The 27,256-nt window shown below is 43.5% G+C and overlaps 1 protein-coding gene, 1 non-coding gene and 1 pseudogene across 6 annotated transcripts in view; 2 read left to right on the forward strand and 1 right to left on the reverse strand.

The window, feature by feature from the left end:
• Positions 1–27,256, reverse strand: part of PHF20 (PHD finger protein 20) — a 171,535-nt gene that overhangs the window by 123,418 nt on the left and 20,861 nt on the right. For 2 of the 5 annotated variants that reach the window (XM_043602499.1, XM_043602500.1), the window contains exon 2: positions 419–533. In XM_043602499.1, coding sequence (XP_043458434.1) covers positions 419–501 — 83 coding nt within the window. In that variant the 5' untranslated portion in view covers positions 502–533. Of the gene's footprint in view, positions 1–418; positions 534–19,871; positions 19,970–23,692; positions 23,831–27,256 lie in introns of those variants that run through there. The other 3 variants (XM_043602498.1, XM_043602501.1, XM_043602497.1) reach the window with 3 other exon arrangements.
• Positions 17,095–17,198, forward strand: LOC122467367. The gene has a single exon (XR_006292910.1). It is a non-coding gene; the product is annotated as a U6 spliceosomal RNA (small nuclear RNA).
• Positions 25,205–25,317, forward strand: LOC122467390 (annotated as a pseudogene).

Raw genomic sequence — 27,256 nt, forward strand, 5'->3', positions numbered from 1 at the left:
TGGGGTGTTCACAACACACAAGTTATTCCAATCTAATCCCTTTCCTTCATTCTTCCATCCCTGATTTTTCTCTCCTCTCTTCTTCCAGACAGGTACCCAAGATCAAGACAGCTGCCACTATTAATTTGTCCCTTCCTTATAGCCATCTATGCTTCTTTTTCCCGTAACTCCTTCACACAAACACACAGAAAGGGGAAACAAGTATTAACAAATAGTCACTGGATGCTCTCCATGACAGATGGATCCCAGCACCAAAGAGAAAGAACATTCCCCCGGCTCTAGGCTTAAGTCTCCTTCCACCTTCCAAGAGTCAGGGAGCAGGAAAAAACTACAGAACATTTAAGAAAAGCCCTCTTTATCAGTGCTAGCAAAAATCCTTTACTGAAGGAATTTAATTAACAGAAAAATGTAAAAGTACCAGTTTTTTAATCGGTCCCGGGCTTCCAACTGGGCTCCCACTTCAAAGCTGATTCCTCTTCTGTTAGGTGGATGCTTTGTCATTTTCAGTCATCAGCGGGGCTGCCTTTATTCTCCTGAAAAAGCCAATTAAATATTTATGAAACTTAGGGAAAGTCTGCCCAGAGTGTAGCATCACTCACTACACATAAAAGACAAACAGGAATTATTCAAAACACAAAGCTCCAGGAAACCCTGTCAGTGACTTCTTTCATGCCTGCTCTCATTCCAACATAGACATGTCCTCCACTGGTTCCTCCTCTATTATGCAGCATCCTGTAGTTCCAGGACTGTGAGGAGACCCCCACTCAACACTGCTTACCAAGGACTCACCTATAAGGGGCACCTCTCAGAACTCCAAAACAACAATTACTCTCCAGGTTAAATTCAATCATTTGCTAATGCATTCAACAAGTATCTGCTGAGAGACTATTTAAAAAAAACAGCCAAGGGGCGCCTGGGTGGCGCAGTCGGTTAAGCGTCCGACTTCAGCCAGGTCACGATCTCACGGTCTGTGAGTTCGAGCCCCGCGTCGGGCTCTGGGCTGATGGCTCAGAGCCTGGAGCCTGTTTCCGATTCTGTGTCTCCCTCTCTCTCTGCCCCTCCCCCGTTCATGCTCTGTCTCTCTGTCCCAAAAATAAATAAATGTTGAAAAAAAATTTTTTTAAAAAAAATAAAAAAAAAAAAAAAAAACAGCCAAGACCAAAAGGGACATAAGCCCACATGAAGCCTCTGTCCACTAGGGAAAGACAAAAATATAGCCATTAAACAGATAAACAGAAGCACCTGGCTGGCTCAGTTGGTTAAATGCTCAGATTTTCAAGCCCCGAGTTGGACTCCACACTGTCAGTGTGGAGCATGCTTGGGATTCTGTTTCTCTCCTCTCTCTGCCCCTCCTCCGCTCACGTTCGTTTTCTCTCTTGCTCTCTCTCAAAATACACTTAAAAAAAAAAAGTAGTATTAAAAAAAATAGATTAATGGAATAACTGCAATCTGCAACTTCTACGAATTTTAAGTACTACATAAGAAGTAAACAAAAGCTGAGACACTGACTTCTGGCCCTATCTGGAAGGCTAGACAAGATCTATTTGTACTTTCTTTGATATATTTATATTTTCTGCCTGTTCTTGAGTTCATTCTGACAATTTATATTTTTCCTAAGTAACTCTTTATCAAACCTTTGGGTATGGATTGGTGGTCATTTTCTATATGAATAAAATTTATCTTTAGGGGCCAATAACGGTTCTAATGGAGATGAGATGTAGCCACTCTGAGCTCTCGGGGCACTTAAGCAGGCCACCTCCATACAGCAGGCTATCTCGCTACATCTTCTCCCACTAAACTCTGGGTCTCAAAAGCCTACACTGCCCAAGCAACATAAGAGTACTACCAAGGGCAACATCTGCCTCATACCAGAAGCAAAATCTTTGCCATGGACTGACTGTGGAAAAATAACAGAAGTGGATCCTCATTTCTGATGTGTAATGCCACCACATCCTAGGAAGAATTTGTTTGCAATACATTACATGAAAAGACAGAATCCTAAATTACAGCACGTTGAGCTCACATTAAAACTCGTGTGTTGGGGCGGGCGCCTGGGTGGCTGTGAGTAGAGCATCCAACTCTTGATTTTTGCTCAGGTCATGATCCCAGGGTCATGTTGGGGGCACTTGGGCTCTGCACTGAGCGTGAAGCCTGCTTAGAATTCTTATTCTCTCTCTCTCTCCTTTTGGCCCTCTCCCACACTTACAATCTCTCTCTAAAAAACAAACAAACAAACAAAACTCATGTGTGTACAGGGGAGCCTAGCTGGCTCAGTCAGTAGAGCATGCAACCCTTGATCTCCGGTTCATAAGTTCAAGCCCCAAATTGGGCGTAGAGCCTGCCTTAAAAAAAGGGGGGGGGGGGTGGCTATAGGTGATTGTTTTCCTTTTATTTTTTTTTTTTAAGTAAGCTCTACCCAACATAGGACTGGAACTAACAACCCTGAGATCAAGAGGCATATGCTCTACCAACTGAACCAACTAGGTGTCCCTGTTCTTTTCCTTTCAAACAGTTTCATAAATTTAAAATTTTTCACAACGGAAATATTCCAAGAAAAAAACAAAAACATGTAATTTGAAGGATGAGTTAAGCATTAAACAACCAATTCTGATGAGCTGATACTGGGGAAAGCTGCAAACCAAGTCAAATGAAGGCAGAAATGGTTGACAGTTTAAGGAAGCTGAAACATTCTAATAAACTGAAAAGTTATTATGTTAAGGAGTGTTTCCACTATAAGGACCCTAGGAAAGGGAGAGTCAGAGGTTTGACTGGCTTTACCTAACATTCTCCAGGAAAATATCAAATCTGATATAAGTAAATCCAATCAGTATAGAAGTCTTCATTTTGGCTTGGCCCAAATACCACTCAAATCATCTTTTTACCTCTGACTTCATCCACAATAGGTAATATACAGATTAACAGTTTGGCCTCCCAGATTATATGAAAACGTGATACTGGCTGGCTCAGTAGGTAAAGCAAACAACTTTTTTTTTTTTTTTTTTTTTTTTTTTTTACAGAGAGAGAGCATACGCACAAGTGAGTGAGGGGCAGACAAAGAGAGAATCCCAGGAGGGGCAGAAAGATAGAGAGAAGAGGGGCTCACCTGAAGCAGGGCCATGAGCTCACCTGATGTGGGACTGGAACTCACGAACTGTGAGATCATGACTTGAACTGAAGTCAGATGCTTAACAACTGAGCCACCCAGGTGCCTGAGCATGCAACTCCTGATCTGGGGATTCTTTCTCCTTCCTCTGCCCCTCCCTCACACACTCCAGGGTGCAAGTATGAGCGCGCACTCTCCCTCTCTCTAAATAAGTAAATAAATAAACTTATAAAAGAAATTTTAAAAAAAGTGATGCCAAACAAAAAGGCAGAGTGGCACTGAACACTCACTGAGCTACTAGCATTTGTCAGACTTTATGCAGGGGGACAGCTCCCTTTTACAGACGCCATGTATGTAACATAATGTAATGGGATTAAATGCTTGGGCTTGAATCCCCAGATCCATCCTTTACTAGCTGAATGAATTTGGGTAAATTACCCCTCTGAATTTGTTTCCTCTCCTCAAAAGGGGTTAGTGGTGGTAACAGTACCTATCTCCAGGCAGCAGGTGTGAGGATTAAATGAGATGACCCATGTAAGGGGCACAGGGCTGGTACAAAGTAAGGACTATAAAAGAGTTATTAGCTATTAATAATTCTTCTTTTAAAGATTTTATTTTTTTAACATTTATTTACTCTGAGACAGAACACAGGCGTGCGAGCTGAGAAAGAAGGGAGAGAGAGGATGAGAGAGAATCCCAACCAGGCTCCATGCTGTTAATGAAGAGCTGGATGCGGGGCTCGATCCCACAAACCATGAGATCACAACCTAAGCTGAGATAAAGAGTCAGACACCTAACCGACTTAGTCACCCAGGCACCCCAAAGATTTTATTTTTTAAGCAATCTCTCCCAATGCGGAGCTCAAATTCACAACCTCGAGATCAAGAGTTGCATGCTCCACCAACTGAGCCAGCCAGGCACCCCTAGATAATAGATAATTCTATTATCACAAATGAGAAAATTAGGCTTAGCATAATTTGGCTAAGGTTCAGGTGCCAAGTGACAAGCCCCAGAACAAAAAGCTCAAGTCTGCTTGATTTCTAAATTAATTCTTTCACCACACAAATTCTCCTCAGGTACCCAAGGAGGCTTCCCACTAAAATACAGGAGGAGTGTGGGAATGAGGCAGTAAATGAATGAAGATGAGCAAACTATTCCCAGTGGCTGAAAAGAAAAGAAGGAAACAATTACTCTTGAGGCTGAATTGTCAGAAGGTCTTCCTTACAAATGAACTAAAAACCTGTTTCTAACTCTGACCCACTTGTTTGAGGTTTCACTCCCTGGTATCACAAAGAATAAGACTAAGGACTAACCTGACTTTTGTGTCCCATCTCCAATCTTCCTACCACTGTTCTGGGGTGGCAGCATTTGTTTTTCGATTTCACATTAAATCAGTCAATAAATGATTAGTTAGTACTATCGGTAAGGCATTGTGCTGGAAATTAGGAGTAAGAAATCCAACTCAGTCCCCGCTCCAGTCCACCCAGAAAGACAAACATAAACACTGGAAGAGATGAACAAGCTCTAACAAAGGGCAAGGGAAGTGCCACCCAAGAAATCATCTGAAAGCCTCAATTTAATTTTGTTGTTGTTGTTAAGTAAGCTCTACGCCTAACATGGGGCTAGAACTCACAACCCTGAGATCGTGAATCATATGTTCTACAGACTGAGCCACCCAGGTACCCCAAAATTCCAATTTAATTTGGCAACAGGGCGCCTGGGTGGCTAAGTCAGTTAAGCATCCAACTCTTGAAACTGGCTCAGGTGATGATCTCAGGTGAGAGATCGACCGAGCATTGGACTCTGGGCTGACACCGCAGAGCCTGCTTGGGATTCTCTCTTTCTCTGCCCCTCCCCTACATGCGTACACTGTCTCTTTCTCTCTCTCTCAATAAATAAATAAACGAACATAAAAAAAAATAATAATTTGACAACTACTAACAAAAAAGTCCAGACAGAAGCAGGAAATTAAAAAAAAAAAAAAATTGCATAAGTCTTTTTTTTTTTTTTTTACCTCTCACATTTAGTTTCAAACACAAATTATTTTCAAAAAGGCTAAGATTCTAAGGCTTTTAACTTATCCATTCTTCAGGCCCTTAGCTTTTTCTTCCAAAAAGCTCCAGCTTCCAAGTTAAGAGTTAAAGGTAATATGTTCAATAAAGACACTGAGAAAAACAGAAAAAAAACCTAACGCAATCTGTATTTATATAGGATTCCATACTTTTTTAATTGTTTTAGTATTTATTTTTGAAAGAGAGAGACACACACAGAGAGTGAGCAGGGGAGGGGCAGAGACAGAGGGAGACACAGAATCTGAAGCAGATTCCAGACTCTGAGCTGTCAGCACAGAGCCTGATGTGGGGCTCAAACTCAGGAACCATAAGTTGAGCATCAGACTGAGCCACCCAGGCGCCCCTAGGATTCCATTTTAAAGACCTTGTCAGGTCTTCAAATTACTCCTTTACATTCAAATTTTCCTACAATGGGAACCCACTGCCACAAAGGAGATAGAAAGACTTATTTCCTTGGGCGCCTGGGTGGCGCAGTCGGTTAAGCGTCCGACCTCAGCCAGGTCACGATCTCACGGTCCGGGAGTTCGAGCCCCGCGTCAGGCTCTGGGCTGATGGCTTGGAGCCTGGAGCCTGTTTCCGATTCTGTGTCTCCCTCTCTCTCTGCCCCTCCCCCATTCATGCTCTGTCTCTCTCTGTCCCAAAAATAAATAAACGTTGAAAAAAAAATTTAAAAAAAAAAAAAAAAAGAAAGACTTATTTCCTTAAATACAGTATTTGCAGTCAATGCTCCTGTATCAATAAAATGAAAGCTTTAATTGTGTGCCTTGTAATACTATTACAGGGCACTTTCTCAAAATGGGGGAAAATAACTGCAGAGCATGTGACAAGGAGCTAACTTCCCATATTAACAAAGACTGCATACAAACCAGAACAAAAATGCCAAACAACTAACTTATTAAAGGAAATGCAAATCAAAATAACAATTTTTCACTTCTAAGGCAAAAAATGTAAAGGTAGGATAACTAGTATTTGCAGGGATGAGGCGAATAAAGCATGCTTATACACTGTTGGTAGAAGCATAAATTGGAAAAGCTTTTCTAAAGGCAACTTGGCACTATCTACAAAAATACATATACTTGCAACCCAGCTGTCCCACTGCCAGTAACTTACCCTACAGATATATCCCCCAAAGTCTGCCCAATTACCTGTAACGATGATTAATATAGCTTTGAAATTTCTACAGCTAGTATATCCATCAAAAGAGGCTTCATTAAGTGAATTATGGTTCATCCAGACAACAGAATACTGTACAGCCATTAAAAGGAAAAATGGCAATCTGTAGATGCTGATATGGAACCATCTGTAAGACATACTGTCAAGTAAAAAGGACATGATGTAGAGGCATGTGTATGGTACTATCCCTTTAATGTAAACAAACAGACATATGGACACAACTATTTTTTTATGTTTATTTATTTTTTAGACAGAGTGCAAGTGGGGGAGTGGCAGAGAGAGAGGGAGACACAGAATCTGAAACAAGCTCCAGGCTGTGAGCTGTCAGCACAGAGCCCAATGTGGGGCTCAAACTCACAAATGGTGAGATCATGACCTGAGCTGAAGTTGGACACCCAACCGAGCCACCCAGGCGTCCCTAGACACAACTATCACAGCATATGTATAAAATTATTTCTTAGAAGGAACCAAGAAACTATTTAAGGACATTCCCTTAATGAGAGGAACGGAGCATGAAAATTTAACCTTTCATTTTTTATCTTACTATTTTGGTAGAATTTTCTAACCTTAAGAATGTATTTGCAAGGGTAGGGGGCCTGGGTGGCTCAGTCAGTTAAGCATCAGGACATTAGATCTCAGCTCAGGTCATGATCTCATGGTTTGTGAGATGGAGCCCAGCACTGGACTCCACACTGACAGCTTGGAACCTGCTTGGGATTCTCTCTCTGCACATCCTCTGCTGGTGTGCACATGCACGCACACTCTCTCTCAAAGTAAAAAAATGAAAAATAACTTTAAAAAATTAAGGGGCAACTGGATGGCTCAGTCAGTTAAGCATCTTTTTTTTTTAATGTTCATTTATTTATTATGAGAAAGAACACACAGGAGAGGGGCAAATAAAGACAAAGAATCTTAAGAAGGCTCAATGCTCAGCACAGAGCCCTATGCAGGGCTCGATCCCATGAACCGAACCGTGAGATCATGACCTGAGCCAAAGTCAAGAGTCAGAAGTTCAACCAACTGAGCCACCCAGGCACCCCAAGCATCTAACTCTAGATCTCAATTCAGGTCTTGATCTCAGGGTCACAAGTTCAAGCCTCACATTAGGCTCCACTCAGGGTATGGAGCCTACTAAATAAATAAATAAATAAATAAATAAATAAATAAATAAATAAATAAATAAAAAGTAATTTTTTAAATGCATTTTTTGAAAGAGAAAGAAAAAGCACACATGAGAGATGGGGGGTGGGGGGAACATGAGCAGGGGAGGAACAGAGAGAGAGAGAGAGAGAGAGAGAGAGAGGGAGAGAGAGAATCCCAAGCAGGCTCTGTGCTGTCAGGACAGAGCCTGACAAGGGGCTGAATCTCACGAACCATGAGATTTTGACCCAAGCTGAAATCAAGAGTTGGATGCTTAACCAACTGAGCCACCTAGGCGTCCCAAGAATTTACTTTTTTTTTCATTGTCAACAGGGATTATCTAGTCAGTAAGATTTTAATTTTGGGTTCCTTCTTTGTTATTTCTTCATATTTCTTCATAACATTTAAATATACAAAAGTCCTTTCATTCTTATACTGTCTTACCAGACCTTCACAACTGCCATGTGATCTAGTTAAGACTACATGTGATAGTGCTGTGGCACAGACAGAAAACCGAGGTGCAGAGCAGCCAGCAGCTTCGCAGGTCCTCCAAAGCAGGAGATACCTCTTACAACAGGTAACAAGATTTTCCCAGAGATACACCAACCACTTCTCAAAGGCTATTCCTCTAGGGGCTCCTGTGTGGCTCAATCAGTTAAGCATCCGACTCCTGATTTTAGCTCAGGTCATGATCTCACAGTTCATGAGTTTGAGCCCCACAACAGGCTCTGCACTGTCACCTTGGGATTCTCTCTCCCTCTCTCTCTGTACCTTCCCCTGCCTGTGAACATGCTCTCTATCAAAATAAAGAAACATTTAAGGAAAAAAGAAAAAAGAAAAAGGGCCTTCCTCTCTCCTTTACCAAAGTTGTTGCTATGCTTATATTCATGCCTTTAGATACAAACACAATTTGAATACAGGCAGGAAGATCAAGTAATTGGCTGCTTTCCAGATGTTATGTCAGAATTATCACACCATTACATAACAAGCAAGAATATTTAATTTTTCAGAAAGGCCAAAACCTAAGACTGGCCCGGCTGTGAGGAAACTGAACATCTGAACTATTGCCTAGGGCCCTCACCATGGCTGTATTTTTTTTTTTTAATTTTTTTTCAACGTTTTTTTATTTATTTTTGGGACAGAGAGAGACAGAGCATGAACAGGGGAGGGGCAGAGAGAGAGGGAGACACAGAATCGGAAACAGGCTCCAGGCTCCGAGCCATCAGCCCAGAGCCCGACACGGGGCTCGAACCCACGGACCGCGAGATCGTGACCTGGCTGAAGTCGGACGCTTAACCGACTGCGCCACCCAGGCGCCCCAACCATGGCTGTATTTTTACACCACAATCTGCAAGCAAGGAACATGCTGTAAAACTGCTTATACACTTGGACTCAGTAACCTTAATGTGAAGAATACAGCCCAGGATAAAAATAAATCATTTGTGAAAATGAAAAAAAAAAATAGCTCTTTAGATAAAACTCTGGGGAAAGTAGATTTAGTTCACATGTTTAAGGGGCACCTGGGTGGCTCAATCAGTTGAGCGTCCGACTTTGGCTCAGGTCATGATCTCATGGTCCATGAGTTCGAGTGCCACATTGGGCTCTGTGCTAACAGCTCCGAGCCTGGAGCTGCTTTAGATTCTGTGTCTCCCTATCTCTCTGCCTCTCCCCTGCTCATGCGCTCTCTCTCTCTCTCGCTCTCTCTCTCTCTCTCTCTCTCTCAAAAATAAAAAAATAATCAATGTTAAAATCAAATCAACATTAAAAAACAATTTAAAAACAAGAGGTGGGGGAAGGGGCAGTGAGAGAGGGAGATCGAATCCCAAGCAAGCTCCACGCTGGCAGCATGGAGCCCAACATGGGGCTCGAACTCATGAACTATGAGATCATGACCTGAGCTGAAACCATCGGGAGCTTAACCAACTGAGCCACCTAGATGCCCCTAAAAACAAGAGTATGCTTAAATAAAACCTAATGTAGGAGCGCCCAGGTGGCTCAGTCAGTTAAGCGTCGACTTTGGCTCAGGTCATGATCTCACAGCTGCTGAGTTCAAGCACCACGTGGGGCTCTGTGCTGAAAGCTCAGAACCCGGAGCCTGCTTCAGATTCAGTCTCAGTCGCTCTCTGCCCCTCCCCCACTCATGTCTCTCTCTCAAATATAAATAAACATTAAAAAAATTTTTTTAAATAAACCTAATGTAGTAGGACTACACTATAACCTCCATTAGGGAAAGGAAAGACTAATGCTCACAGATGCCAAATAAATCAATTAAAAAATAAAATGATGGTGATGTGAGCTAACCTTACAAAAGAATAGAAAATACCCTTAGGCAGACTGACAAGACCTACTTGAAAAACATTTATAATAACAATAGCTAATTAACTCTACATATATTAACTCATGTAATCTTTAAAACAATTGCAGAGGTAGGTGGCATTAATTCTCATTGTAAAGATGAGAAAACAGGAACAAAGTTAGGGATATCCTAGGACACCCATTTGGTAAGAGGCTGAGCCAGGATTTGAACCTTAGACCCTGCAGCTCCAGATTCTTAACCACCATATATGCTTACTTATGAGCTACATCTTTGAGTTCTCTTCACTCATCAAATGAGGTTTAATAATGGCCTCTGTCTTGGGTGCTATAAGGATTGAGAAAAGATCTGCAAAGTCCTTACTTGTCTAATTCAAAGTAGGTACTCAAAAAATGGCAGCAGAATTTTCCAAACTTAGAATACATTTACAGTTAATGTTGTACTGACAAAAGCTCTGGGTTTCATTTTGGGAGAGGTGAAAGAGTACTGCAGCCATGGTAAACGGAGGTCATGCCCTCAGCAACCCCATTATGCTCAAGAAGGAACCAAGGACTTAAAGTAATAAAGAATTAAAGTGATAGATGGGTATGGAACAAGACCTTTCAACAAGTCAGCTGAGATATAGGGGAAAATAAACCCTGGGACACTCAAGGGAAGAATGTCAATCACCAGAAACTATAGAACAAGCTTTGTGATAACCCAACAGTGCTTACCACCAGGCTTGCATTCAACCTCCATTTAGTGGTGATGGTGCCTCTGAAACTTAATTCAACCCCCTTTCAATGGAGGGACACTTCAAGTGAAAGACCAGCTTAAATCTTCATGCCTCCTTCACTCAATAAATATTTACTGAATGCCTATGTGCCAGGTTCTGGAGATAGATACTGTTCTCTAATGGAGAAGGCAGGCAATAAACAAGTTACACAAAGAAAATAACTTCTGTCAGGATAAGCACTGGGGGGAAAAACCCAACAAAATAATGTGAACCAGTGACATGGGAGGACCACTTTAGATAAGTGTTACAAAGTACTCTGAGAAGCTGAGGTCTTAGCAGAGTTCTAAATGACCAGGAGACAACCATGAGAAGATCCAAGGGAAAATTTTCAGCAAAGGGAAGTCCTAGAGGCAAGGTGCCTCGGGTGGGAATGAGCTCCCCTCTCCTTCACATCCCTAGGAGGTGGAAACTGACTACCCTGCAGCCCACCGTGCTGTCCCATAAAAGCATAAACAGTATCAGCAGGTCCAGTGACATGGCAATCTCACAGGAGGAAGTTTCCAAGGGGACTCTGCCAAAGTTCTATCTTGGAGGACAGTCAGGAGTGCTTAAGGATGGGAGCACAGTCAGGTTTCAGACTCACGTTCTGACCAATCCTGGCTCCACTTATTGTTGGCTGAGTTAAGATGAGAAAAATCACTGAATCTCTCTCTACTTGCCCATCTACAAAATGGAATTGATAACCCAACCCCTACCTCCTGGGGTTGTTGTGAGAAATAAGTGAGTTAATAGATGTCTAATACTGAGCACAGTAAACACTAAATATCCAGTACTAGCGATATAATGGTTGTGTAATAATAGTACTAGCAAAAAGGACATCAGACACAAAGGATTACAGTCAATATTATCATGGAATATTAACAAAAAATATCCAATATACTAAGGATCGTAAGAAGTATGTCTTTAGCCTGGGGAAATGACAAGTTGGTTGAAGTAGGGGCAAGGGCCCCTCTACCACTACCCTCATTTCCTCAAGGACACAGAAGGAAGACTGAGTCTAAAGTAAAGACCAGTTCCATTCCTCAGGCCCTTCCCCAGGTCACACTGTTAAGAGCTGAATTAACCTCTTTTATTTGAAGGAGGAAGGAAGGAAGCAAAGGACAGGGGGGAAATCAGGAAAGGTGGAAGGGAAAAAAAGAAATAAGCCAAAAATTCTCTACCCTCTTTACAGATACTAGAAATGCTTTCTCCAAAAGCCAAGCTTTTCCTTCCACAATTAAAATTCAGAGAGCAAACACAAGTTGAGTTTACTCATTCCAAATTACTGAGAATGAGCTGGTCAAATCAGCGGATCTTCCCAGAAGCAGTGTAAAGAGCCTCACGCCCAGGACTGGCTCCAGAATATATTTGTTCAATGACCTTTGGCACCTTACTCAACCTCACTGAACTAACCATCCTACCTTCACAAGTTCCTTCTTTTTTCATCACAGTTTAAGGATGGAGACTGGCCAACATGCCAAGCTAGAAACGGAGGCATTACCCTTGCCTCCAACTCACAGTCACCACTTTGTAACACCTACTTCTAAGTCTCTTCCAATTCTAGCCCCCACCAGTTCTAATCCAATTATTACAACAGCTTTCAGTGGAGCTCAAAGCCCCTAGCCACAACCTTCCCAGATCCAAATCAATACTGTCTTATAAACTGACATCTTCCGACTGCCTATTTTATTACAGACCCTCTTCTATGTGCTGTGTATAACCATCATTCCATTTAGTGTCTTTTAGGTTTATAATGATGATGATGATGATGATTCTCGGTTTTTATTTTTTTTAATTTTTATTTATTTTTGAAAGAGACAGAAGGTGAGAGGTGAGGGGTATAGAAAGAGGGAGACACAAAATCTGAAGCAGGCTCCAGGCTCTGAGCTGTCAGCACAGAGACCAATGCAGGGTTTTTGAACTCAAAGACCACGAAATCATGACCTAAACCAAAGTCAGATACTCACCCGACTGGGCCACCCAGGTGCCCCAATTCTCATTTTTTAAATAAAAAAACTAAGCTGTTGGGGCATCTGGGTGACTCAATCAGTTGAGCATCTGACTCCCAATCTCGGCTCAAGCCATGACCTCACGGTTCATGGGTTTGAACCGCACTAACAGTGCAAACAGCGTGAAGCCTGTTTGGGAGTCTCTCTCTGCCCCTCCCCCACACACAGGTTCACACTCTCCCTCCCTCAAAATATATAAACTTTTTTTTTTTTTTTAATTTTTTTTTCAACGTTTATTTATTTTTGGGACAGAGAGAGACAGAGTATGAACGGGGGAGGGGCAGAGAGAGAGGGAGACACAGAATCGGAAACAGGCTCCAGGCTCCGAGCCATCAGCCCAGAGCCTGACGCGGGGCTCGAACTCACGGACCGCGAGATCGTGACCTGGCTGAAGTCGAACGCTTAACCGACTGCGCCACCCAGGCGCCCCTATAAACTTTTTTTAAAAAAGGCTTTAAAAAACACAGGAAAGTAGGCTGAGACTCTTGATCTTGGGGTTGTGAATTCAAGTCCCATGTGGCGTGTAGAGATTACTTAAATAAAACTTTTTAAAATTTTTCTTAGGGCACCTAGGTGGCAATCAGTTAAGGATCCAACTCTTTATTTCGGCTCAGGTCACGATCTCACAATTCGTGAGTTTGAACCTCAAGCAGGGCACCATGTTGCCAGTGCAGAGCTGGCTTGGACTTCTCTTCTCTCTGCCCCTCCCCTGCTCATGCTTTCGTGTGCTCTCTCTCTCTCTCTCTCTCAAAATAAGTAAACTTTTAAAAATAAATAAATAAAATACTGTTTTTCCATAGGAAAGTAGGCAAGCTTAACAGAGGGGCAGTAGCACACAATGGCTAGATGTCAGAATTCTTGGGAGTGGGACAGCCTGGGTTTTGATCCCAGCTCCAACATTTTCCAGATAACTTGCACAAGTTTTCTCTCTGAGCATCCGGCTCCTCATCTGTAAAATAGGAACAGTACAGTACCAACTTCATGCCTTCATACGGGTGCTGGGAAGAGAGAAATTACTTAGCACACAGCCTGGCTCTCAAAGTACTGCTCTTGCAGCCACACAGCCAGACTCCTTGTAGTTCCAACCTCCAGGACCTTTGCTCAAACAAGCTGATTCCTCTGCCCAGTCCTTCCACACCTCCTTGAAGGGCTTGTTGGGCCACCAGCCCACTCTGGTATTCTCCCACGGCAGTCTGGCCCACTCTCTGGGCCACAGCACTCAACATGCTACACTGAAACTGCAGGTCTCTGAATGATCTCTCACAAGGCCCTAAACACCCTCATTGGAACCCTCAGCATTCAACAAGCAGTGTCCTTATGTGGTGGTCAGGTGCTTGTTAAATGTCAACTTCCTCACTGACACAATAGTATCAAAAACAAGAAAAAAGACAAGTATCATTCCCCTAGACGGAGGTAGGGATTCAAGACAGCCATCACTCGGAGGCTCCACGGGCAAACGTAGGAACCATTACCACTCTTTAGGGGCAGGGAGAGGAAGGCAAGGCACAGGGAATGAGGCACCTGAAGACAAGACTACAATTTTGCTCCCTGGGCCTAAGAAAAGTTATATTCAGTGACAGGAAGCTCCAGTCTATCTATAAATGTTGGCAACTGTGGAGTGGGTTAGTGTGGCTTCCTTTCAGATAAGGGAGTCTTTAAAAACATACCCAACTAAGCTGTTCTTACATAACTCCTTAATTGAGGTATCACTATATCATAAAACTTTGTTTTAATTTTTTTAATGTTTTTATTTTTGAGAGAGAGACAAAGACAGAGCATGAGTTGGGGAGAAGCAGAGAGACAGAGGAACACAAAATCCAAAGCAGGCTCCAAGCTCCAAGCTGTCAGCACAGAGCCTGATGCGGGGCTCAAACTCGTGAACCAGGAGATCATAACATGAGCAAAAGTTGGACGCTTAAACGGCTAAGCCACTCAGGTACCCCAAGCAAACAATGTAGATATGGAGCCATTACTCCATGGGGGATACAAAGACATTTTCCTGAATTACAACTGTTTGGCTGCGTATGGGGTTTTAAAGACAAACACATCATTGGAGCACCTGGGTGGCTCAGCCGGCTAAGTGTCAGTCTTCAGCTCAGTTCATGATCTCAAGCCCCACATCAGGCTCTGTGCTGTCAGCTCAGAGCCTGGAGCCTGCTTCAGGTTCTGTGTCTCCCTCTCTCCCTGCCCCTCCCCTGCTCATGCTGTCTGTCTCTCTTTCTCAAAAATAAATAAACATTAAAAAAAAAAAAAAATTTAAAGACAAACACATTATTGAACGGTCAACTAATTAACCTTATTCTTTAAATATTAACTTATATTCATGGAATATATAAACATATATACAATGTTTTTAAAAAAATTTTTAAGCAAGCTCCACACCCAATATGGGGTTCAAACTCACAACCCTGAGATCAAGAGTCACATGCTCTACCAAATGAGCTAGCCAGGTGCCCCGTGGCCTTCATTAATAGCAGGAAATGGCTAACATTTACTTCATAGGCTAAATCCTTGATAAATATCTTATTCTCAACAATGCAGATTATTTGGCAGTATTATCCCATTTTACAGAAGAATAGGAGAATTAGAGCAAATAACTTGCCCATGGTCACCTAGCCAGGCAAAAGAGCTGGGCTTTGAGAGCCAGGACCTCCTCTAAGACCACCTATACTTATACTACTTCTAAAAGTAAGACCTTTGGTGGGGCACCTGGGTAGCTCAGTCAGTTAAGCATCCAACTCCTGATTTCAACTCAGGTCATGATCTCACAGTTCATGAGCTCAAGCCCCATGTTGGACTCTGTCCTGACAGCAGAGAGCTTGCTTAGGATTCTCTCTCTCCCTCTCTCTGCCCCTACCCCACTCGTGCACACACGTGTGTGTATGTGCTTGCACTCTCTCTCAAAATAAATAAACTTAAAATAGTAATAATAGTGGGGCACCTGGGTGGCTCAGTCGGTTGAGCGACAGACTTCAGCTCAGGTCATTATCTCATGGTTCGTGGGTTTGAGCCCCGCATAGGGGTCTGTGCTGACAGCTCAGGGCCTGGAGCCTGCTTCAGATTCTGTGTCTCCCTCTCTCTGCCCCTCCCCTGCTCATGCTCTGTCTCTCTCGAAAAAAGATAAATAAATAAACATTTAAAAAAATTAATAATAATAATAATAGTAAGGCCTTTGGAAATAAAAATGAGGCCTTGGGATATCTGCATACTAATGATAGTAAGGGATTACTATTAAGATGTTTTGTGTAAAAATGAAAAAAAAATTAAGTATCTTTCCCTCTTATAGATACTACTGATAAAGTTACAGATAAAATACAACTAACAAACATGAAGAGATTTTAAAAATAATTTGTGAGAAATAAAACAGAATAACAATAACATACACTCAACTCTTCACAGTTTACCAAGTTTTGATAACCCTATACATTAGGTTTTCTTACTCCCATTTTTAAAGATTAGGGAATGGAAGGAAAGGGTAACATTTACTGATACCTCCAATGATCAATGTGAGGCAGTTATGATGATACTTGAGTAAGGAAATAGAGGTCCAGGGAGGTTAAGTAACTACTTATGCTGGAAGTCTGCCTCCACTGCCCATGCCATGGTGAGAAGCCCAAGAGGTTTAAGCCACATGCCCAAGTTATGTGTAGTCCCAAGATAATGGCAGGTGATAGAACTCAAACTCAGGCATTTTGCCTCCAAATCCTGGTCCTTCCCACCACATCCCATACAGCCATACAGATAGGTGTCTCTTTAACTATCTTGCCTTTCTGAATTACAGAGGTACAATTCTTATATAGATCACAACACAACCAATGTCCTACTCATCCAAGCACATTGGGGGCACCAGGGTGACTCAGTCGGTTGAGCAGCCAACTCTTAATCTCAGTGCAGGTCTTGATCTCAGGGTCGTGAGCTCAAGCCCCATGTTGGGCTCCACAATGGGCATGGAGACTACTTTAAAAAAAAAAAAAAAAAAAAAAAGACAGGGGCGCCTGGGTGGCTCAGTTGGTTAAGCGTCCAACTTCAGCTCAGGTCACAATCTCGCGGTCCGCAAGTTTGAGCCCCGCGTCGGGCTCTGGGCTGATGGCTCAGAGCCTGGAGCCTGCTTCCGATTCTGTGTCTCCCTCTCTCTCTCTGCCCCTCCCCCATTCATGCTCTGTCTCTCTCTGTCTCAAAAATAAATAAACGTTAAAAAAATTTTTTTTCTTTAAATAAAAAAAAAAAAAAAAAGACATTGGACAGCATTCACCACTCCATGGGACCAAGGGACAATCAAACAGCACAACTCAGCCATGCCCAGGAGCCTCAAGAAAGGGAAAAAGGCAGCCTGAGCTAGAAGAGTTTGGCTTCTACAACTGAGGCATGTTTGCATGGTCAGGAACAAAATCTGGGATGAAATGGCAAGGCCACCTCTTCTCTCAGTAGTACTTCAGTTCTGGGTTCCAGACTCACACCTGTTTGATATTATAATTAAAGTTTAATCAAACCTCTGGGTAGAAAAGTAAGGCATTTAAATAAGGATGTAAGAGCACTGGGATCAGGCTTATACACAAAAATTGGAACAACACAGAGATTAGCATGGCCCCTGTGCAAGGATGACACTCAAATTTGTGAACTGTTCCATATTTAAAAAAAAAAAAAAAAAAAAGAGCACTAGGATTGCAGGCAAAGAAACTTGGACTCCATTAGCCAAATGACCTTGGACAAGTTATTTAATCTCAGTTTCCACATCTACTAGGTGAGGATAATAGATAAATTGTAAAGATTCAATAAGCTCCAACAGAGTGCTCAAAAAAACACTGACTATGTTTATTATTGTTGTAAAATATCCTTATTTCCAAGCCAGGTTTCCACAATCTAGAAATCCCAACATCTGTCCACCTATAGAAGCAACAAAGGTATGTCAATCCACCCTGCTGTGCACTTTTTCCATGTGGGAAAGAGACCTTTAAAAAATCAGGTCTCTATTGGGGCACCTGGGTGGCTCAGTCAGGTGAGTGTCCAACTTCAGCTCAGGCCATGATCTCGCAGTTCACGAGTTCGAGCCCTGCATCGGGCTCTGTTCTGACAGCTCAGAGCCTGGAGCCTGCTTCAGATTCTGTGTCTCCCTCTCCCTCTGCCCCTCCCCTGCTCGTGCTCTGTCCTTCTCTGTCTCTTAAAAAATAAAGTAAAACGTTAAAAAAATTTTTTTTAAAAATCAGGTCTCTACTAAGACGAAAAGAGCTTGAAATTGTCACCTTAGATGCCTGGGAGTCAGCCTTTAAAATCCTAGAATTATGTTCCTGACATGGGACAAGTTCTCATCAAATCAAATCTTTTCTTTTTTTTTTTAAGTTTATTTATTTTGACACATAGTGTGAGCAAGGAAGGGGCAGAGAGAGAGAGAAAGAGAGAAAATCCCAAGCAGGCTCCGCATTGCCAGCACACAGCCCAACTTAGGGCTCAAAACCATAAGCCTCAAGATCATGACCAAAGCCAAAACCGAGAGTCAGACGCTTAACTGAGCCACCCAGGCGCCCTCATTTTTTTCTTTTTTAATGTAAGGTCTATGCCTAGTGTGGGGCTAGAACTCACGACCCCGAGGTTAAGAGTCACATGCTCTACAAACTGAGCCAGCCAGGCACCCACAAACCATCATTTTAAATCCTTCCCCAAAGTCCATGGATCCACCACCTCCCTTTCATACAAACTGCCCTATTTATGCTCAGTGACTCACACCAGGCTCCTAAAATTTTATGGGATTTCTGCAAGCTTGTTACTTCCATTATTTGGTCAAAGAAAGCAAAGAACAGCTGGATACCTAGCCTAAGACCTAGCAAAGCTGTCACAGCATTATAAATTGGGGTTTCAATTTTCAGTAGGTTACCCTAAGTTAAGGTTAGTCAGTTAACAACCTACAAGGGGCAATTGCTGAGAGAGATGAATAAAACAGGAACATCCTCCCTTTCTCTGAGCTTACAATCCAACCAAGAACCCTCTAACTAAGCACACATTTTGGTTAAAGAATGTTTATCACGAAAACTGTAAACTTCCCCCCAGTAGCTCCTAAAAAGGAATGGAGACTGGGGAGTTAGAGACAACCTTGAGCCCTGATTTCTAGGCAGTGTCAGCAACTGCCTTTGAAGATAATCAGGTGTTCTCAAAGAACTATTAGTTTTACTCACTGATGAAATTATTTGAAATCTAGATTACTTGTCATCCCCCTTAGCAAACTCTTGTCTGAGGTTTTATGGCTGAGTGTGTCATTAAGAAGAAAAGCACTTAGAAGTCATTTTTAAATAGTGTTTGGACTCAGGATACACTTTCAAATTACAGACAGGGAGTCTGAGCACCTTTCAAGTCCTGGAAGAAGTACCAGGTAGCTGATTCCCCACTGATATGCAAGACCTTTGGGAGAAGAGGACTAAAAGCATTACATCTCACTTTCCTCATACTCCAGCCAAAAGCAAACTGCCTGCTTCCCTTTTAAATTTCATTCTGCCTAGCCTGCTAATTGAAAGCAAAAAAGAAAGTTGGGGTGGGGAGGAGAAGAAAACACTTTTTAAATATATACCAGATAAGAGATACAAACATGGTTGTATGTAAACTACAAGACTCCCTCTTAGTGATTCAGGGACGTACCTAACGTTGAATGAACACTGAAGAACACTGAGAAGGTTAGGCAATTTTGAATGAAGTAAAGCATAGAACTGGCAGAGGACATGGAGGCAGAAGTATGCTGAAGTTGGGTGTGAGGACAAGCTGGCTGCCTAGGCTAGAAAAGAGGCAGTGGCAGGAGTGACTCGGACGAGGGAATGATTGGCAGCCTGCCCAACAGAGCACGTGAAGGAAATCAGATCTAACAACATGCTCCCACAGACACTGGGTTTCTAAGCAAGGTACTAACAAAGACTCAGAGCAGGGTAAACCTTGGAGATAATCAGCCCCTCATTTTGCAAACGGGGAAAATGAGGCCCACTAGCATTAAGTGACTTGCCTCGGGTCTCACAGTGAGTGGAAGAGCTGGGACTAGAGCCAAATCCAGATCAAATCCGTTACTGAAGAGGATCTGACATTCATGTGAGGGATGAGAGGGAGGGGGAGGCACAGGACACAAAATAGTCTAGTCATTCAGGTTTGTCCTGATTAGGGCCCAGAACAGGATCATGCTGGAAAAGGCCATGACAGATGACAGCCAGGGAAATAGGTACAGATGACTTAAGACATTTAGGGAGGAAAAACCCACTAAAACTCATAAATAGAGATGTTGGTACAAAAACAGAGAGAGCATCCCAAGCATAGAATCCCCATCAAAGAATGTCACCTTTCCACCAGCATTCCCCTTTGTGAAGTTCTCATACAGAGATAAGCCAGGAGCTTCTATCCAAGGTCCAGGCACCTGCCTTTCCCAGGCCAATTTCCAGAACCTAGAAAACCAAGAAGGACTCCTTGGAAATTCCAACACCTATCAGCCTGATAACCTGGGGTATCTCAGACTTCCTTCCAACCCATAGTAGGATGACAAGTGAGGAATTAGAGACACAAGATGGCTAACTACTATATCAGCTCTGAAGTATTTATTTACTAGAAGACTTCATGTCAAGAATGATGTTGACAACTAGAGCACCTGGCTGGCTCAGTCAGTAGAGCACTCACCCCTTGATCTCAGGGTTGTGTATTTGAGCCTCACGTTGGGCACAACGTTTACTTTAAAAAAAAAAAAAAAAAAAAATTAGAGGTGGCTGGGTGGCTCAGTTGGCTAATTGTCCAACTCTTGATTTTGGCTCAAGTCACAGTCTCACGGTTCTCAAGATTGAGCCCCACAGACAGTGCAGAGCCTACTTGGGATTCTGTGTCTACCCCTCTCTCTGCCCCTCCCCTGGTCATTCTCTCTCTCTCAAAATAAATAAATAAACTTAAAAAAAAAAAAGAATTATGTTCACAATTAAGCAACAAATATTTAAGCATTTAAATTTGACAAAATACATAGAAATTCAAACTCCCAAAGAAATTTTAACCATGGTTTTAAAAGCTAAATGCTAGAATAACTGTAATTAAGTATAACTCCCTAGTCTTCAGAAGGGGACCATGGCCTTGTACAAACTTGAAGGGATGTGTCTGGATAAAGAGAAAGTGGAAAATAATACCCCAGCAAAAGGCTAACCACCACCTTTTTGTTCCCAGAGATATCCATGGCTTTGTGTATAGAACCCCACTACTCCAAGTGTAGTTCAGTAACATTAGCATCACCTGGGAATTAGAAATGCAGATACTAAGGTCCCACCCTAACCTACTAGATAAAAATAAGCATGTTAGTAAGACCCTCCCCCCATAGACAATGTATGTGCACGTTCAAGTTTGAGAAGCACTGACGCAGAATACTTTAAAAATGCACCGTATATAGCAGTACCAAACAAAGTACCAAACAGGCATATAAAGAGACAAAATACCTGCTCACTTTCTGTAATCATATTTTACTGGGTACTGCTGAGACAGACCTCCAATGTTTTTTAATCAATTTGGTACTTACTAACGACCATATGATCTAAATGTGGCATACATTTCACTTCCTGAAATAAAACACCTTAGCTCTAGGGCCTTCATGAACATGAAATATGAAACAGCTTAGTTGTTCTGAAATACAATAATGGTTAATTTTATTCAAGTTCCAACATCGAGTTCAGAGCACTTCTCCACAAGCCCCATTAATTCCACAGGTTCCTGGGAGTATCATTAAATCCCCCAGCATCCCTAAGAAGCAGGTGCTTGGCAAACATCCAATCTCCAAATGAGATTCAGAAGGACCTGGTCCTGAAAATGCAGTACCTTCATTGCCTGACAGTGTAGCTTCTCAGGCCCAAACTCTCTCCCCCACTGAGGCCTCATACAGCTGCACACTCAAGTACTTCCCAAAGGGAGAAAGGTCAGATGTATCATTATCCCATAAGCACTTGAGATTCCAGCTGTGGAGAAATTAATCCGGTTAGGGGTGCAGGCAGAGAAGCCCTGAATAAGATCCGGAAAGGCAGAGGGTAATACAAAAGAAAGAACCTACTGAGAGGCTTTTAAGAGACAAGAGGTCCCAGATACTTAGAGATTTTAAGGTGGGGACTGGGAACAAGGCTTGGCAGACATGTGAGAAAATGATGGGGGGAGATAAGTATCCATCCCCCACCTGCACCTCAGAGACAAGAACAAAAAGAGTGACGAAGAGATTCCTCCAAATGACCTCTTTTCTTGATAAAAGGAAGGAAGAAAGCCAAAGTAGGGAGGAAGCTTAATGAGCTGGAAGCAAGACTAGAAGAATCTCTTCAGATTTTTTTCCCAATACTGGGGAAAAAAGCAAAGAAGAAAACAGTACCCATCTAACCAGAATCTTACAGGAAGCAAACTACCCAGATAATAAAGAGTCCTGTGAACAACCAAAGAAATGCGAAGGGATTCCTTTCCAGTTTAAACCCATGCTGGGGGGTAAGGCAGTCCTGGACCTGAGGCCACACCTCCCATATGAGTAGAAAAGGGAAAACCTCTAAAGACACCAGTCAGCAGAGCGGCGTCCAAAGAGAGTTAAGATTCAGAAAAATGCAGAAAATGGGATAAGGCGAACCAAGACAGAAGAGTTTCTGTTAGTAGAAAACAGAAAGATAAAAGATAAAGTAGACACACATGCAGGCACCCTTTAGGAGGGGGAATCTTCCCCTTAGGGGAGGGGAATTCAGGAGGTGTGACTATAGGAAGTGTGCTCAGAAAAAAGGCCACAGAAGCAGAGAAAGTGCTGTGCTGAAGAAAGATACGCATTCACCAAAGGAAGAGGAAATGGGTGCCCTGACCAACAGGGAGAGCACCTAAAAGGGAAATGGGGTTCCAAAAAGGAAAGGAAACTGAGGAATGAGAATGTCTTGGATAGCAGAAAAGCTAAAAAGAACAGGAGGCATGCTCAAGAACCAAGGATCATGGCCGGGAAATGAGAGGACAGAAAAAATGTGTGCCCTCTGAGATTTAATAAGCATCAGGAAGGTGGCTGCACCCTGAGAACTGTGTAACCAAAAAGGGTGGACTCTGTACATCTTGAAGGCACAGGAAATAAATACACTTTCAGAATGAAAACCAATCTCTCCAGGAAATAAGGTAGTTCAATTTGAGGAACTCATGAAAATGGGTGCAACCCCAAGAATACAGTGACTAGAAAAAGCAGTGAATTCCTTTATTTGTGCAACTGCAAATATCTATCTTTAAACTTCAGGATTTGGATCGCAGACTCTGGAAATGAGGTGCACCCCCCACTTTTGAAGGGCTGGGGAAATGAAGTGGCCCCCAAATTTAAGAAATCTTGGAAAGCATATTGCAAGATCTGGGGCCTGGAGAACGGGATTCTTCCTTGGATTTATGGGAATATAGATATCCCCAAAACGTTGGTTATTGGACCCCAGATCTGAGACTCAATCATGGGGCAAACCCCAAAATTTGAAATGGAGTGCGTATTCAGAATTGAGGCTCGGAAAAGGGAGTGTCCTCCCAGTTTGGGGGTGGGTGCTTGGGAAATGGGGTACATCCTCAGTTTGAGGGGCTTTGGAAATTAAGATAAAACCCCAGGGCTGGAGTTTAAGAAAGGGGGTGCACCACATTTTCTAAACTATAGAGAAAGGGGACACTCCCATAGTCAGGGGCTTGAGAAAGGGGTGTGCTCCCCAGAATAGGATAAAAGAGTCAATAAAAGAAAACGCGTTCCCAAAGCACAAGGCAACAGCAGAGGCTGGTGGTGGAGCTCTCGGGGGCCACAACAGCACAGGTTCTAGCCCTGGCCCTTACCCCCCACCCCCAACACGGCCCGCTCCGCGCCCCAAGCCCGCACCCCGCGGCCCAGCCCCCTCGGGCGGCGCTGATTGGCCGCGGCCGCCGTCATTCCCTAGGGCAGCCCTGGGGATTGGGCGCCGCTCGCACGCCCGCCACGCTCTCAACAGCGGTCCCGGGGCCTCCCTCCGGGCTGGGCGAGCGGGGCCGGGACGGCAGCGAGGCCGGGCAGGGAACCCGAGCAGCGGTGGAGGCCGTCACCGCTCCCGCTAGCACCGCGCGCACGGCGTGGGCCCGGCCCAACCCGGCCCCGGCCAACCGGCTTCTCCTCGCTGCGCCTCGCCGCGAGCTCACCTCACAGCCCCGCTCCGGCTGCGCCGCTCCAGGACCAACCGACAGAAGGACTCTGCGTGCTGCGCACCACGTGACCCCCGGGACGCGCCCAGCGTATCCCCCGCCCCCCACACACACGCACCATCGACACCACCGAGTGACGCAGCGCCCCAGCTGCCCCGCCCTCGGCCCCGCCCCGCCCGATCCCCGTGGCGACGGCTCCGGCGGGCCACGCCCCCTGCCCTGACGCGCGGGAACCACGCTGGCGCCCGGATCCACAGCACGAAGTCCCCACTCACCCATAACCACTGGGGTTACACGAAGCCTGGGACTGGACACTATGCATCACCTGTGAATAATGTCTCCTAAATGCGTCTCGAAGCCTCCCACTTTTCTCCATCCCATTGCCAACACTGCAGTCTAAACCACCTCTCTCTTAGATAATGGTGGTCCCCTCCATCGCATCACCCTTTTCCTTTACAATCTGTTCTAAACATACAGAGGTGGAAGCTTTTCAAAACTCAAGTATAATCACAGCCATCCCCGGCTCAAAGCCCGTTGCTCACTGTTCTTCGGATTGAAATCTTAATCTTCATGGTAGCCTATCAACCAGGCTTTTCAAAGTCTGAACCTAACCTACCTGTCTCACATTTTCTCACATCCCGCTTTCCAAACGTTCTCTGCTCAAGCCAGGTTGCTTGCCGCCTCGGGGTCTTTGCACTAATACCTTCTCTACTTCGCCTCATTAACTCCTAGGAAAGGATTCCAACTGCTGGTGTGGAGAGGACCTGTAGTTTGCCTCTGGGGAGCGAGATCAGAGTTGCAACCACACCAAAAGAGTATATGAAATGTTTTCCCAAAGGAATTTGGGAAGTCCCAAGGAGAGGTGCTAAACAATTGTTATTTATGAGCCAATGAGGACTTTATTTTACATTGGAAAGACCAAGCAGCCAGATTGCACTTTGTAAAACGTAAATCCGATTATGTCACTGTACTGCTTAAAACAACCAATCTGTCTATTCATCTGCATCCTTCATCCTTACTCATCCTCTGGCCACACTGACTTTGTCAGTTTCTATGGCTCTTTCTAAGTTCTTTTCCAGCTCCTGGGTCATTGAATAAGCTGTTGCTTTTTGCAAAGCTGACTCTTCATCATGCAGGTCTCAGTTTATCATCTCCTCAGTGAAACTCTCTTCGGCTACATTATCTAGAAGAGCTTCCCTCCATCACATGCCTGCCCCATGACAATTACTCTCTGCCTTATCACTGTTCATTTTCAACAAAGCACTTAACACAGTTTTAATTATTTCATTTGTTCTCTTGATTGTATTTGTCTATTTCGTAAATTAGAATTAGGGGCTGTCTTATATCAACTGAATTGTCAAACCTGACGAATAATAGATATTCAATGTGTATCTGTGGAAAGAATGAAAGGGAAAGAGAAGCCTATCAGGCTTGAAGAGGGCACTACTTTGGGGTGGAGGGCAGTGCTTAGGAAGAGGTTCTGGGAAACCAGGGACAAAAGCTTCAGTTGTGTTCACTTTGGCAGCACATATACAAAAATTATAACAATACTGAGATTAGTGTGGCCCCTGCCCAAGGATAGCATGCAAATTAGTGAAATATTCCATTGTAAACAAATTTTTTTCAGGAATCTGAGGACCAGAACCACCTGCATAAACTCAGCTAAGTGCTCCAATACAGCTAAGAAAGGACCTTCTTCCCAGGATCTTCTTGGTTTAACATGAAATCATTCAAATGTCAGTGGCTGTTGTGGCATATGGAGAATTTATTGTCCCACAACCATAGTAATGTCAAGAATCCCAGACTCAATACTCCTGCATAAATACAACATGTTTCTTCACTTATTCAACATGTATGCATTGAGATCCACGCTTGAACTGGGCACCAAAGACACAGGGCAGAATGACATTTGGGCCCTACTCTCAAGGATCTCAAAGCCTGGAAAAGAAATCATCACAGTTTGGGGGCACCTGGGTGGCTCAGTCGGTTGAGTGTCCGACTCTCGGTTTCAGCTCAGGTCATGATCTCGCGGTTCATGGGTTTGAGCCCCACATCAGGCTCTGCACTGAGAGTGAGGAGCCTGCTTGGGATTCTCTCTCTCTGTCTCTCTCTTAGCCCTCCCCTGCTCACTCTCTCTGTCTTGAAATAAATACATAAACTTAAAAAAAAGTTTAAAAAAATCATCACAATTTGTAAGTTAAAATTCTTAAAAAAATTTTTTTTAATGTTTATTTTTGAGAGACAGATTGACAGAGCGTGAGCGGGGAAGGGGCAGAGAGGGAGACACAGAATCTGAAGCAGGCTCCAGGCTCCCAGCTGTCAGCACAGAGTCCGACACAGGGCTCAAACTCACAAACTGTGAGATCATAATATGAGCCAAAGTCGGATGTTTGCCCGGCTGAGCCACCCAGGCACCCCTGTAAGTTAAAATTCTCTTTGACTGTTGCAAGTACAATCACTGACACTGTTGCCAACACAACTATATTACAGAAATATTGAGGACAGGGCACCTGGGTGGCTCAGTACATTAAGCAGCTGGACTCTTGATTTTGGCTCAGGTCATGACCTCACAATCGTGAGATCGAACCCCACGTGGGGTTCTACACTGACAGCACGGAGCCTGGTTGGGATTCTCTCTCTACCCCTCCCCTGCTCACACATGCGCTCTCGCTCTCTCTAAATAAATAAATAAACTTAAAAAAAAAAAAAGGATATCGAGGGCCTAGAGCATGGAGGAGGGCAGGCTTGGAAAATCAGCAGACAGAAAAGGAGCTTCACCAAGAAGCAGCTGCTTCTGCCAGCAGCACTACACACCACAGCTGGGATTGAATCCTAACATCCTTTTGTCTTTGAGTCACTCACTTAAAAGGCAAAAAAAAAAAAAAAAAAAAAAAAAAAATCTTGGCCAGGAGCCGCTGTTGATTGGTCAATCTCAGGTCACATGAATTAGTTCAAGCTGCCAGGGAAAGATGAGAGGCGCAATCTGCCCCTAAGGATATTCCCGCAAATTGGGGAGGGAGGGGAGAACTGATGCTGGCCAGGCAAAAATAACTTGATGCAGATATGAATAAAGTATCTTGAGAGTTAAACTCTTTCTGATTCCTGCAAAACCTGGTTTGCCAGCTTCTTCTAAACTGGATGTTCACTGGCTGCTAGTCACAGAACTCCATTTGCCAAATTCTGATCAAAAGCCTGGTCTTACCACTGCCTCCCTGGCAGCATCCATCTTTGGGCCTTAAGAACCTCTTCAGCATCTCACTAGTAGTTGGTCTCAACCTCCCAATTATTTCTTAGATCCTTTCTTCATACAAAATAGGCATTCAACTAATAGTTGTAATTAGTGAATAAGTGAATGAATGTAAAGCAGCCTCAATTCCACAGAATAGAATCTCTCCTGCTAAGTATCTAACCAATTTAGAACCCCAGCTTCAGCCTGTAAAATGACAGCTCCACAACAAAATCGTGCATACACCCAAAGTATACAGCAGCACAAGAGGCATTCAGTAGCTACATGGAAAGTCCTCTCACTCCGTAAGCATCTCTTCATTACTCTTCATTACT

The sequence above is a fragment of the Prionailurus bengalensis genome, chromosome A3 (assembly GCF_016509475.1).
Source record: "Prionailurus bengalensis isolate Pbe53 chromosome A3, Fcat_Pben_1.1_paternal_pri, whole genome shotgun sequence".
Taxonomy (NCBI): Eukaryota; Metazoa; Chordata; class Mammalia; order Carnivora; family Felidae; genus Prionailurus; species Prionailurus bengalensis.